At 41.6% G+C, this 14673-nt stretch overlaps 1 protein-coding gene across 1 annotated transcript in view; it reads left to right on the top strand.

Moving 5' to 3' along the window:
• THEG (theg spermatid protein) overlaps positions 1-14673 on the top strand; it is a 58812-nt gene that overhangs the window by 13602 nt on the left and 30537 nt on the right. The window contains exon 2 of the mRNA XM_040321951.1: positions 14477-14523. Within this exon, the coding sequence (XP_040177885.1) occupies positions 14477-14523 (47 nt within the window). The remainder of the gene's footprint in view (positions 1-14476; positions 14524-14673) is intronic.

Raw genomic sequence — 14673 nt, 5'->3', positions numbered from 1 at the left:
TAAAAGTCAGTAGATATCTGTTCCCACCTGACGTGGGAGTTTTTATTGGACCACATACATCACTGTGTATGAGCTGCAGGGGGTGGGTAGTTTTTCTTTGAGAAGCCTGTGGAAAGGGAGCATATGTGTGGCTTTTGCTTCAATACAGCATTTGCATTTCATGAGCACTTTGCAAAGCATTTTTGTCAAATCTTCTGCTAAGCCTCTATGTCCTGTATAGCGTCTGGACTTCTGTGCCCCAGCAGTCTGTGCAATAAGTGAATACATTTGCTGTGTAGGCCACTAGAGACTATATTGGCTTGCTGGTCTGTGGTGATGAGCGTCTGTGGTGATGAGCCTGTATAAGTGATCATCCAGTTTTCCTTTTGCAAGGAATCTCTTATTGTTGAGAATTGTGCATTCATCACCCTGGAACTTAACTGTGAGACCGTTGTTTGCAGGGCTTTTCACTAATAGAAGGCTACCTTCTAGTTCTGGAACATACAGCACATTCTTTACAAGGATACTCTGCTTGCCTTGTGGTGTAATGCAGTTCAGAAAGTCCTGGCCTTTACCTTCTGAGGTGATGCTTTTCCCGTTTGCTAGAAAAACAATGGCCCGGATTCACAAAGACTTAAGCAGACGTATCTAATGATACGCCCCATAAGTCCACGGATGCGCCATCGTATCTATGCAGTTGATTCTGCAAAGGAGATACGCCTGAATTTTGGCTCCATCCGACCGACGTAAGTCTCCTACGCTGTCGTATCTTGGGCGCATATTTACGCTGGCCGCTAGGGGTGCTTCCATTGATTTACGTGTCGAATATGTAAATTACTTAGATACGCCGATTCACGAACGTACTTGTGCCCGTCGCGTTTACGTAAGGCGTACGTCCGGCGTAAAGTTATTCCACACAATAGCTGGTCTAAGTCATGTTAGGGTATGGACTTTGGGAAAAGCAGTCGTATTTTACGTCGTTTACGTAAGTCGTACGTGAATGGGGCTGGGCGTAGGTTACGTTCACGTCTTACACATTGAGCCGTCGTATCTTAGGGAGTATATAAGACGTGATTCTGAGCATGCATGCGCCGTTCGTTCGGCCCTTCATTTACATGGGGACACGATTAATTTAAATGTATCACGCCCACTTCCTTCCTACTTTGAATTAGGCGGGCTTACGCCGGCCAATTTACGCTACGCCGACGTAACTTACAGAGCAAGTGCTTTGAGAATACTGTTCTTGCCTCTCTATGTTACGTCGGCGTAGCGCAAATGAGATGCGCTACGCCGATCTAAGATACGCCGCTCTACCTGAATCCGGCTATTTGTCTTTTAGACTATAATCAATGTTTGTGAAGAAGGTCCCATCACTAGTCAAGGTGCCACTCCATGATGTGTCTTCAGTTTCCTTTTTGATTGCTTTCCAGATAGAACAGTCCTTTTTTAATTGACTGGTCCTTTTACAGCAAAAACAGGTTCTGCTTTCTTTGTGCCTTTGTACATCTTAAGTTCTTTGTCATCATGGTGCGTATTTTCTTTCCTTCTGTCATATTCATCAATTAATTTTCCTTTGACATATTCCAGTGGCAGCTCCTGTTCGGGTCTGGTTTCTAAAGTGTTAATAAAAGTAGTATATGTCTCTGGAACGCAGCAGAGGAGCAGGGCAACAATATGGTTATCTTTGATGTCCTCTCCGATGGTGCACAGCTGCTCTATGATCTCTAGCATAACTTTCAGGTGGTCACGCATATGCTGGCCTTCTTCTAGTCTCATCTTATATAGCTTTCTTAGTAGAAAAAGCTAGCTGTCTAGACTTGAACGCTCATGCAGTTTTTGTAATGAAGTCCACATACCTTTGGCCGTTTTCTCTGTTCTTATGTGGATAAGCTGGTCATCTTCCACTAATAAGCTTATAGGTGCCCTTGCCTGTCTTTCCTATCTCTTCGTTTATGCATCTGTCTGTATTCAGCACTTTCCACAAGTCATCCTTATCTTAAATAATTTCTAGTTTGAACTTCCACAACTGGTAATTGGCATTGTTCAGCTTTGCAATTGCAAACTTCACATCTGAATCACTCGCCATGTTTCAGCAGCTTGCATACAGTACTCACTGATTTGCAGAATTCTTTCCAGTGCCTGGGTACTGCTGGGTTATCCTCTCCAATGCCTCTGGGTGCTGCTGGGTGCCTGGGACCCATAAACCGTTGTCAGAGTATTTTAAAAAAATGCAATGGAAGCTTGTTGTTTGCAGCAATAGCTTTGCTTTTATGGAAAAATCTCATACCATATGATACAGCATGTCTTTATCATGGAACAGGTACTGAATACAAACAAGTTCACTGAACATAGATAGACAGTACATACTGTCATATCATAGAATACATGAACTATACACTATAATACTACAGCGCCACCTGCTGCATAGATAGGTATAATGCATACAGTATTTTCAATTTATTAGCAACCATGCCGTTGTTCATTCCAACACCTGGAAGTGTGTCTGATATGAATATTCTGTCAGGAAGCTGTGGCTCTTGAACAGAGCAATATCAGGGGCTGTGGGCAGGGGGACATATATTAGTTCTATTCTTTTGCAGTTGGCAAAATGTATTATGTCACATGCTTCTCTAAAATGATAAATTGTGTACAAGCTTTAATTAAAGCAGTATTAAACCCAAAAGCAAACATTTATCATATTGAAGCTTAACAATTCTTAGATGTGCTGGCTGAATTACCCTAACCGGCCACTTTATTAGGTACACCTGTCCAAGTGCTTGGTAACGCCTCATTTACACTACAGCTGCGGCAGTTGGGCGTTTTTTTCCCAGCTCTGGTCCTCTCGCAACATCAGGAGCATTTCCTCACACATGCTTATGATGGGATCCATAGTGAAAACAACGGTTTAAGGTTATATTTAAAAAAACGCTTCTCAAATACTCATAACTGCTGCTGAACTTGCATACATTTAGTATGTAAAAGCAGTAAAACTGACGGTTTTCACTGTCGGTTTCCAGCTGTTAAGTTTCCAGTGTTCAGAAAAGTTTTTTCAACTGTCCTGTGAACATGAGCCCCAACACAAATTGCTAATCAGTCAATCACATGGCAGCAACTCAATGCATTTAATCATCTAGATGTGGCAAAGACAACTTGTTGAAGTTCAAACCGAGCATCAGCATAGAGAAGAAAGGGGATTTAAGTGACTTTGAACATGGCATGGTTGTTGGTGGCAGATGGGCTGGTCTGAGTATTTCACAAACTGCTTATCTACTTGGATTTTTATACAAAACCTTTCTAGGGTTTATAGAGAATGGTCCGAAAAAGAGAAAATATCCAGTGAGTGTCAGTTGCGTGGAGGAAAATGCCTTTTTGATGTCAGAGGTCAGATGTTAATGGGTAGACTAATTTGAGATGATAGAAAAGCAATAATAACTCAAATAACCACAGGACCTTGAAGCAGATGGGCTACAGAAGCAGAAGACCACACCGGGTGCCACTCCTGACAGCTAAGAACAGGAAACTGAGGCTACAATTCGCACAGGCTCACCAAACATGGACAGAAGATTTGAAAAACGTTGCCTGGTCTTATGAGTCTCAATTTCAGCTGCAACATGCAGATGGTAGGGTCAGAATTTAGAGTAAACAACACAGAATTATGGATCCATCCTGCCTTGTATTAATGGTTCAGGCTGCTGGTGGTGGTGTAATAGTGTGGGGGATATTTTCTTGCCACACTTTGGGCCCCTTAGTACCATTTGAGGATCGTTAAGATGTCACGGCCTACTTGAGTATTGTTGCTGAGTGCTGACCATGTCCATCCCTTTATGACTACAGTGTGCCCATCTTCTGGCCTCTTCCAGCAGGATAATGCACCATGTCACCAAGCTCATTTCCTCTCACTACTGGTTTATTGAACATGACGATGAGTTCACTGTACTCCAATCAGGGCCGATCCGCCCTATAGGCTCACTATGCAAGCCGCTTAGGGCCCCGCAAAGCTGCGGAGGGCCCCCCAAATTAATTACTAGAGGCCCTGCCTGGTGAGAAGTCATTTTCAGCCCCTCACCATGCTTCTCAACTTGAAGAGGTAAGAAGTCAGCACCCCCCGCTTCTCAATTTAATGTATGATGTCATTTCCGACAGCAGAACACCCCCATCGGCAGTGACATGTCATTTTTGGCAGCCCCCCCGCTTCTAAACTTTAATGTGACATGTCATTTTGCTTAGGGCCCCAGGGAGGTCAGGATCGGCACTCACTCCAATGCCCTCCAGTCACCAGATCTCAATCCAATAGAGTACCTTTGGGATGTGGTGGAATGGGAGATTCTCATCATGAATCTGTAGCAACTGCATGATGCTATCATGTCAATATGGACCTAAAACTGAGTTTTCAACACATTGTTGAATCTATATTACAAGAAAATAAAAGGATCACTAAAGTAAAAAATATTTTTTGCTGAAATGACTGTTTACAGGGTATAGAGACATAAAAGTTAACTGATTCCTTTTAAAAATGATTAAAAATAGATTAAATTCAATCATATAATTGTGCCTCTAGTTTCACTTTTGCTCTTAAACTGGTTTCATGTTTCTGTGAAGTAAAGAGACCCACAGAACAAAAACAAACAAATCCAGGGCAGTGTTTTGTTTTTAAAATGAATCTGATTGGTTCTGAGGAGTTTTAGACACACAGCTTGGACCACAGTGAGAAGCTCCCATGAGATTTTTCATAAGGAGCCAGACAAGCAGGAAGTGTGGAGATCACAGCAGAATTACAGCAACTTCAAAGCAAAAACGAACAATGAGGACATGAAACCAGTACTGCAGTAAGGTAAAGGAAGCTATTTAGCTAAAAAAAAAATGTCCTTTAGTGATCCTTTAAGGCAGTTCTGAAGGCAAAAATGGGTCCAACACGGTACGAGCAATGTGTACCTAATAAAGTGGCCAGTAAGTGTAGTTTTCTTTTTTAGACTTTTTTTAGACTTTTCCAGATGTATCAGTTACAGTGATGAGAGGTGTGTTGCTGGCCAGATCACCAGGGGAACAAAGAGGGAAAAGCCTAAGAAAGGGGTTTAATACCACTGTAACCACTTCCATACCAGCCCTATTCTGGCAACTCCTCTCCTACATGTAAAAAACATTATTTGTTTGTTTGAAAATTTCTCAGAGCCCCCAAATTTTTCAAACACATTTAAAAAAAAATAACTGTTTCATGAATTTAAAAAAACGAAACAGTAAAGTTAGCTCATCATGTGAATGATAATGTTACGGCGAGTAAATAGATACCCAACATGTCACGCTTTAAAATTGCGCACACTCATGGAATGGCGCCAAACTTCTGTACTTTAAAACCTCCTTAGGCGATGCTTTCAATTTTTTTACAGGTTAACAGTTTAGAGTTACAAAGGCGGTCTAGTGCTAGAATTGTTTCTCGCACTTCAACGCAAGCGGCGATACCTCACATGCGTTTACATACGTGGGTGGGACTTACGTGTGTGTTTGCTTCTGAGCATGAGCTACCGGGACAGGGGCGTTTTAAAAAAAAATATTTATATATTTTTTTTTTTACGCTTTTTTTTTTTTTTACTTTTATTCCTATTACAAGGAATGTAAACATCCCTTGTAATAAGAATGGTTCTTGACAGGTCCTCCTTATTGAGAGATGCGGTGTCAATAAGACCCCACATCTCCCCTCGCTGCTTTGTTTACAATCGCGGCCCGGACGTCACGTCATAACATCGCACCCGGGCTTCCGAGGGTCATAGAGATGACTGGTGACCATCTGGTGCACGGAATCACCGGCTGAAAATAAGGATATCTGAATGATGCCTGTAGCTGCAGGCATCATTCAGATATCCCCACTGAAAGTCAAGGACGTCATATGACAGCCTTGGGCTGGAAGTGGTTAAGTAAATTTCATGTAAAGTTTTTATAAAAACAAAGGCCTTAAACGTATTTCTTAATGAAAAAATGCATACAGTAAGGATATGTAGCAAAATAATAAAACAGTGAAACTAGTATGCATCTCCTTTTTGTTTGTTTTTTTGTTTTTTGTTTTTTAAAGACCAAGTGAGATTTTTTTTTTATGTTGTTTAAAAAATCTATGCCCTTGGTTTTGGAACATCCTCACAGATATGAAATACTTTTGTATTTATATTCCCCACATGGCATCAGGAACATTTTAAACATAAAGCAGTAATACATAATGCATCAAATCAATAGTTATTAGTTAATAATTACTATACATGGGGTTAGTTATTTTACTGCTCTGCCATAGAATATCAAACTGTACTAGACAGACAGACCTTTGAATTTTTTTCTAAAACTAAGTTGCAGCACGTGTCTTATCATTTTTCATACTAAAGGCATTCCGTGACCATGTGTGACCTATGAACCATACAACACTTAATTAATATAAGAATCAGAATGACCTTACAAATGGCTCCCTAACCTTTTTTTCCTTTAGGCTGGGTTCACACTGGAACACGCAGCGACTCACAGTAGGGGTCCGGTGCGTCTCCATTCACCGTTTCAGGTCTAATTTTAGCCCATATTTTGGTCTGAAATCGGATCTGAAACAGACCAAAAGACGCACAGGACTCCTGTGCAATTTTCACCGGAGCCGCTGTGTGAACCGGCCCCATAGCGAGCTTGTTACAATCTCCTGCTATGCAAATTGAATGTTGGCAAATCCGCATCTAATTCATAATAGTGTGAACCCAGGCTAAAATGTACAGAGACTTTGGGCTCAGTTCACAAAGTTAACGCACTCAAATAAGGAATTTTTTTTTTAAATAATTAATTATTTTCAGCTGAATCCAATGTCACTTGGCTAAAAAGAAAGATCCTTGTGTTAAAGCCTTGTGAATAAAGCCTGTTGGCCTACTGTACTTGGGTTTTTTTAGGGCTTGTTTACATTTGCTTCAACTTTAGCATACAATAATGCGCCTGTCGATTCAACATGCTTCTTTGATGCTTCTTTGAAGCTTCAGTGATGCTTTGATGGTGCTTCAGTGATGCTTTTTTTTAAGCTTTAATGGAGCTTTGCAAATGCCCTGTGTATGTTGATTTTCTATTTAGTGTAAACAAGCCCTTACTGTCTGATAGCTCCTTAATTTTGTGAGAGCTGAGATATAATTTTTTTTTTACCACTAAGCTATTTAAACAGTTAAAAACGTGGGGGGGGGGGGGTATGTGCACTACCAAAACAGCTAAAATTGAATACAGAATAGAAAGCAACCAGCACAATCTGTTTGATTCACAAATAAAAGCATTAAAAAGGTCCACATGCGGCGCTAGAAAAATAAAACAGTCCTTAATAAAGAAAGGGAAAGATGAAATCCCAGCACCAGCTTCAGTGTGTAATATTAGCAATCCATACCACAGTGACAATCAAATCTCCTTACCAGAAGGTGGTGGTAACAAGCATATACCAAGAGCTAATCAACAGCTCCCACTGAAATCACTTGATAAAAGGCTCACGCCGTAGCAGCTTGTCGGAAAGGCTTGCATCAAACACCAATAATCAACTCTCAGGATAGGAAAGTGGGCTAGGACTTCAGGTAACCTGGCTCACTCGTGTAATCGCTCTCAATCATGAAGTCGATGTCACCAATAAAATAATAATGATGCAGCACATAGTGAAGCCCGTATGAAATTGTTAAAATGATTGATTTTGACTGTACTTGCATTACAATAGCGTGTATATATTCATGAACCGTCGCGGCTCTCAGTGTTCTTGTGTCTCCTAGTCCCAACTGATGCGTTTCGTCCAATGGGATATCGTCAGAGGTGTGGCCTTCCTACACAAACACGCCAATTTATGTAAATTCCAGTTATCGGGGTCTGCCTGAAATCATCCACTGAAACTCATCACGTGACCGTGATTGCACTCCATTCGACTAAAACAGGAAATAAACATACCCGGAGGTGGAAAACAAGAGACGCCCACAATCTCATATGTGCTCACACTCCCGCAGATAATTATAATGGGATACTATTTCACATTGCTGGAGGATGCCCAATATTAATTAAATATATTACTGAAAAAGATAATACATTACTAAATATATATATATACATTCCTAAAAATACTCAATATGAACCATAAAGAGAGCATCCAGCAGGTGAAAAAACCCCACCAAATGGACATTAATAGAACTACAACCAACTCTATATGTAAAAAAGCATATTAAAACATACTAATTTACAGTGAGAAACTAAATTAAAACGGATGTGCCATGAAAAAAAAATAATTAAAAGCCAGCAGCTACAAATACTGCAGCTGCTGACTTTTAATATTAGGACACTTACCTGTCCTGGAGTCCAGCGCCATCCGCAGCAGAGGACGAGCGATCGCTTGTCACTCTGCTGCTCCCCCCGCCATCCTCGGTGAGGGAACCAGGAAGTGAAGCGCTCCGGCTTCACTGCCCGGTTCCCTACGGTGCATGCGCGAGTCACGCTGCGCCTGCCGATTGGCTCCCGCTGTGTACTGGGAGCCGAGTGTTCCCAGCACACAACGGGGGGGGGGGGCGGTGGGAGGTGATGCAATGCCCGCAGTCTGCCCGAGACTGTTGTGGCCGGAAGTGGGTGCAAATACCTGTCTTTAGACAGGTATCTGCACCCCCCTCCCCCTGAAAGGTGTCAAATGTGACACCGGAGGGGGGAGGGTTCCGATCAGCGTGAGTTCCACTTTAGGGTGGAGCTCTGCTTTAAACATTTACTAAACCGTTAATAATAAAACAATTTATGTCCCAGTTCACATTTAATCCAAAGAGAATGTAACATTTTATATCATAAATCCAGTGGTTCTCCATACATGAAATCTCCTTTCTAACAAAACTCCCCCTCCAATGGGGGGTGATGCTATCAATAGCAATAAAGGTAGTACCCGCTGGATTTTTATTGTAGTATTCCAGATAGTTTTTCGAAAAACTATGTTTGGGAAATCCCTTTTTTTGTTGGTTATGTTGGCTACATGTTTATTGATCCTGACATTTATGGCCCTGATAATGCAGCCAACATATTATAGGCCACAACAGGACAGATCAACCTGTAGACAACATTCTGAGACGTACACTTGATAAAAGTTTTAATGTCATACACTCTAGAGGTTACATGGGATCTAAATTGGCACATTTTCCCTGAGATAGAGTGGAAGGATAGCTACATTACATCTACTGCCAATGTTGCTTCTCTTTATACCATTATATCTCATCATCATAATGGATTTGAAGCGGTAGAATTATTTCTGAAAAAAGATACCAACCTATTATACACTCAGAGAGATTTTGTATTTGATCTACTCAGGTTTTCCATGTCACACAATGACTTTTAGCTTGCTATGGCTTCCACTGCTGTCAAACTCAGTTAACCTCCCTGGCGGTATGATTCTGTCTGGAATTACGTACCAAAAGCGGTACATTTATTTTGCAAGGAAATTGGTGTTTTATACTGTAGGCCTGTAATTTTTAGAAATAACTCACTTAAAACTCACCAAGCAAGAGTCTTGTAGGCATCCCGGGTATGATTTTTTTTTTTAAAACAAAATTATAAATTATAATATAATAAATAATTATAAATAATTATAACAAATAATAATATAATTATAATAAAAATTATTTAATAATGTAATCAACTCAAAATCACTGAAATTTGCAGTTGCAGAATTATCGCTGTCATTATTTTTTTTTTTTTATGACGAATTTCCCCGCAAATCGCTATCGCACAATTCTGCAAGTGATTATAATTTATTATCGCTGTTTTCTAGCTGATCTAAAACCATTTTTGACATAAAGGGACACTTTTGGACAATCTACAGTTTGCAGGCAGAAAGAACAGTTTTTATTATATAAAAGTACATGTAGGGCACTGGGCAGACCACTAGGGACAAGGGGGGTGTGTATTTTTTACATACAGTACTGTAATCTATAAGATTACAGTATACTGTATGTAATGTGTTTGTTTACTTTTTTGAATTTGGCGCCGTTCTCCGTCCCCGTGCGTCGTAACGTCACAGGGAACGGAGATCGGCGTCACACGGGGACTGTGAATCGAGCGAGGAGGTCCCGCTCGCTCACACAGCGGGGTGGCATCGCTGGATCCAGGGACAAGGTGAGTAAACCAAGCCTGTGGATCCAGCGAAAGGTAAGCCCGTCCAGCCCGAGCGTGACTCGGGTTTGCCGATCCTAACATGTAAAACCAACCCCGAGTCGCGCTCGGGTTTACCGTCAGGGGGGTTAATCAATCAGGAGAGAGAGGGGGCGGGGCCAAACCGCAGCTCCATGTCTGAATGGATAGACGGAGCTGCAACCTGGCTTGGGTGCCCAAGCCAGGTTGCAGCTCCATCTATCCATTCAGACATGGAGCTGCGGTTTGGCCCCGCCCCCTCTCTCTCCTGATTGATTAACTGAGTTTGACAGCAGTGGAAGCCAATGACGCTGCTGTGTCTCAGTCAATCATGAGGGAGAGCCCTGGGTGGCCGATTCACTTGTGGACATCGCTGGATAGAGATGGGGCTCAGGTAAGTATTGGGGGGTCGGGGGGGGGGGGCTACATAGAAGTGCAGCAGCTGAAAGCTGAAAATTGGTCTGGGCAGGAGGGGGGTTTAAGTGCCCAGTAAGCAAGTGGTTAAAATGACCCTGCAGCTGGCCTACGCCGCTGTGTTATCTGTAGTATTTTTAATCTTGTAGCAAAACACCTGCTGGAGTCTCCAGTACATTTTAGCTATATCTCCCTCAATAAAAAATGTTGTGCTGCTGGCCAATTTTACACTACAGTATCATCAGGGGTCTCTTAATTCGTATATGAGAGCTTGGTAGAATTTGAAAGTGGCAGTACAGTTTTGCAGCGAGAATAGGGATGGCCACAGCGAACTACTGAACATTTTCTATTTGTCAGTCATAACAAGCCTATGCTAGGCTTGATGACAAAGTATGGGGTTTTCTCAAAAATTGTGCAAGTTTAATGAATATTGCTAGTAATGATTGTAATATGTGTGTTTATTACTTTTCTTGCTGCCTTTCACCGCCTAATTGTAAAATTCCCTAAAATTTGGACCTAAGAGAAAAATATCTAAAATAACATTTGACCACGAGAGTTAACATTTATCAATAGAGACTAGCCGAACACTATAGGCTAAGAACGTTCAACCAGCAACAGAAATAATATGAGGGAGACTCCTGCATTGTGTACAGTATATGGAGAATATTGTGTGAACAGCTGACCAAATGGGTGTTAGGCCGAATGAACCTCTCCAGCGGCAGTGTGAAGTGAAACATTTAGCAATGGTGTTATTACTACTGCTAAATGTGACAGCTTTGTCCTGTTTGCTTATCAAGAGCATTTTGGCCAGCATCAGAGCAACATCTTACTGCATGTGGCTACAGGGGGAGCGACTCCATAGTAACACACAGGCATCAGTTTTAACCTCCCTGGCGGTATGATTATGTCTGGAATTTTGTACCAAAAGCGGTACAATTATTTTGCATGGAAATTTGGCATTTTACATTGTAGGTCTGCAGTTCTTAGTAATAACTCACTTAAATGTGTCCAAACAAGAGTCTAGTAGACATCTCGGGTATGATAAAGTTTGAAAAACAAAATCATGAATCATAATATAATATAATAACTATAAATAATTATAACAAATAATTATGTAATTATAATAAAAATTATTCAATAATGTAATAAAATCAAAAACACTGAAATTTGCTCAGTTGCAGAATTGTCGCTGTCATTACTTTTATTGTTTGATGAAGAATTTCCCCACAAATTGCTATCGCTCAATTCTGCAAGTGATTCTAATTTATTATCGCTGTTTTCTAGCTGCTCTAAAACCATTTTTGACATAAAGGGACACTTTTGGTCGCTATGGACAATCTCCAGTTTGCAGGCAGAATGAACAGTTTTTATTATATAAAAGTACATGTAGGACACTGGGCAGACCACTAGGGACAAAGGCGGTGTGTATTTTTTACATACAGTACTGTAATGTGTAATATTACAGTATACTGTATGTAATGTGTTTGTTTGCTTTTTTGAATTTGGCGCCGTTCTCCGCCCCCGTGCGTCGTTACATCGCAGGGAACGGAGATCGGCGGCACAGGAGGACACTGTGTGAATCGAGCGAGGACGCCGCTCGCTCACACAGCGGGGATGCATCGCAGGATCCAGGGACAAGGTAAGTAACTTGTGCCTGTGGATGCTGCGAGGCGGCCCAGAGTCTGGCTCGGGGATATCACTTTTGGTATTGAAATCTTACCCCGAGCCAGACTCGGGAATACCGCCAAGGAGGTTAAAGATCCTGTCACTGACAATAAATGGCTGATTTACTAAAGGCAAATAGACTGTGCACTCTGCAAAAGAAGTTGCTCCAGAGCTTAGTAAATGTGAAAAAAACTCTGCTGACTTTTAATATCCAATCATTATTTTTTGGTATATTTTTAAATAGTTTTTGTTTTTTTCCTTGCATGTGATTAGGTATTCTTTGCAAAGTGAAGCTTTACCTCATCTACTAAGCTCTGGAGCAACTGCACTTTGCAAAGTCTATTTGCTTTTAGTAAATCAACCCCTATTATCAACAAGCCTTAAAAAGTCCCACAATCAGTGAAAAAGGGACCATTATACATATTATATTTTAATAAAATTCATCCTAATCACACCTCAATATTAATTGAGTTGAGTTGAGAGGTATCTTGATATAGTGCCGTCATACCCCGAGGGTCCCAACGTGCTTGACTAGGGCCAATTTAGACGGGAGACTTATGCCGCGTACACACGATCGGTCAAACCGATGAGAACGGTCTGATGGACTGTTTTCATCGGACCAAACCGATCGTGTGTGGGCCCCATCGGTTATTTAACCATCGGTTAAAAAAAAGGGAACTTGTTTTAAATGTAACCGATGGATACCTAACCGATAGAAAAAAAACGATCATTAGTAGGCACGACCATCGGTTAAAAATCCACGCATGCTGAGAATCAAGTCGACGCATGCTTGAAAGCATTGGACTTCCTTTTTTTCAGCATGTCGTTGTGTTTTACGTCACCGCGTTCTGACACGATCAGATTTTTAACCGATGGTGTGTAGGCACATCAGACCATCAGTCAGCTTCATCGGTTAACCGATGAAAACGGTCCATCAGACCGTTCTCATCGGTTTGACCGATCGTGTGTACGCGGCATTAGCTTACCAGCATGTCTTTGGAGCGTGGGGGGGAAACCAGAGTACCCGGAGGAAACCCACGCAGGCACAGGGAGAACATGCAAACTCCAGGCAGATGGTGTCGTGGCTGGGATTCAAACCAGCGACCGTTGTTTGCTTCAAGGTGAATGTGCTAACCACTATACCACTGTGCTGGCTCAGTAATACCTCAACAATAGATGAAGGTTTTAGACTGGATATCAGAGTCTTCAGACAGAGTAGGTGCAGCTCAAATAAATTGTGTTCTAAAATTGGCATAATGATGTTTGTGACTTACAGAAGTTATGTTTACTTCTTTCAACCAAGAAAGTCAGCAAAATACACTATATTACCAAAAGTATTGGGGCACCTGCCTTATCACGCACATGAACTTTAATGGCATCCCTGTCTTAGTCCATAGGGTTCAATATTGAGTTGACCCACTCTGTACAGCTATTACAGCTTCAACTCTTTGGGAAAGGCTGTCCACAAGGTTAAGGAGTGTGTCTATGGGAATGTTTGACCATTCTTCCAGAAACGCATTTGTGAAGTCAGGCACTGATGTGGATGAGAAGGCCTGGCTCGCAGTCTCCGCTCTAATTCATCCCAAAGGTGTTCTATCGGGTTGAGGTCAGGACTCTGTGCAGGCCAGTCAAGTTCCTCCTCGCCAAACTCGCTCATCCATGTCTTTATGCACCTGGCTTTGTGCACTGGTCCAAATCATTTGTTGAAAGGGGGGTTATGGTGTAGGGTTTTTTCTCAGGGCTTGGCCCCTTAGTTTCAGTAAGGAGAACTTTTAAGACAGTTTGGGGATGGCCCCTTCCTGTTCCAACATGACTGCGCACCAGTGCACAAAGCAAGGTTCATAAAGACATGGATGGGCGAGTTTGGGGTGGAGGAACTTGACTGGCCTTCACAGAGTCCTGACCTTAACCCAATAGAACACCTTTGGGATGAAGTAGAGCAAAGACTGCGAGCCAGGCATTCTCGACCAACATCAGTGCCTGACCTCACAAATATGCTTCTGGAAGAATGGTCAAACATTCCCATAGACACACTCCTAAACCTTGTGGACAGCCTTCCCAGAAGAATTGAAGCTGTTATAACTGCAAAAGGTGGGCCAATTCAATATTGAAGCCTACGGGCTAAGACTGGGATGCCATTAAAGTTCATGTGCGTGTAAAGGCAGGCGTCCCGATACTTTTGGTAATATAGTATATGTATTTCAGTCAGGAATATACAGACTTTTACATGTCATTATATATTTGACTGTTTCAAATACACAGAAGAATATTTGTTTATTTTTCCTTCCAGGCCATCTGTTTACTGGCAAGACAAGCCAAAAATGTCTCCTACTTGTGGTAAGTCAAGTGTTTGTTATCCTCTCCATTATCCATCTCTAGCTCCATGTTATCCACTTGCATCCCTCTAGGAAGTGCATCCTTCTGCACATGCACAAAAACGGAATATAAAAGGGTTTTATGTCATTATAGCTAGATACATATCCTAAG

The sequence above is a fragment of the Rana temporaria genome, chromosome 1, assembly GCF_905171775.1.
Source record: "Rana temporaria chromosome 1, aRanTem1.1, whole genome shotgun sequence".
Taxonomy (NCBI): Eukaryota; Metazoa; Chordata; class Amphibia; order Anura; family Ranidae; genus Rana; species Rana temporaria.
Note: the sequence above shows the minus strand (reverse complement) of the source record. Positions and strands in the feature narration are given on the sequence as shown.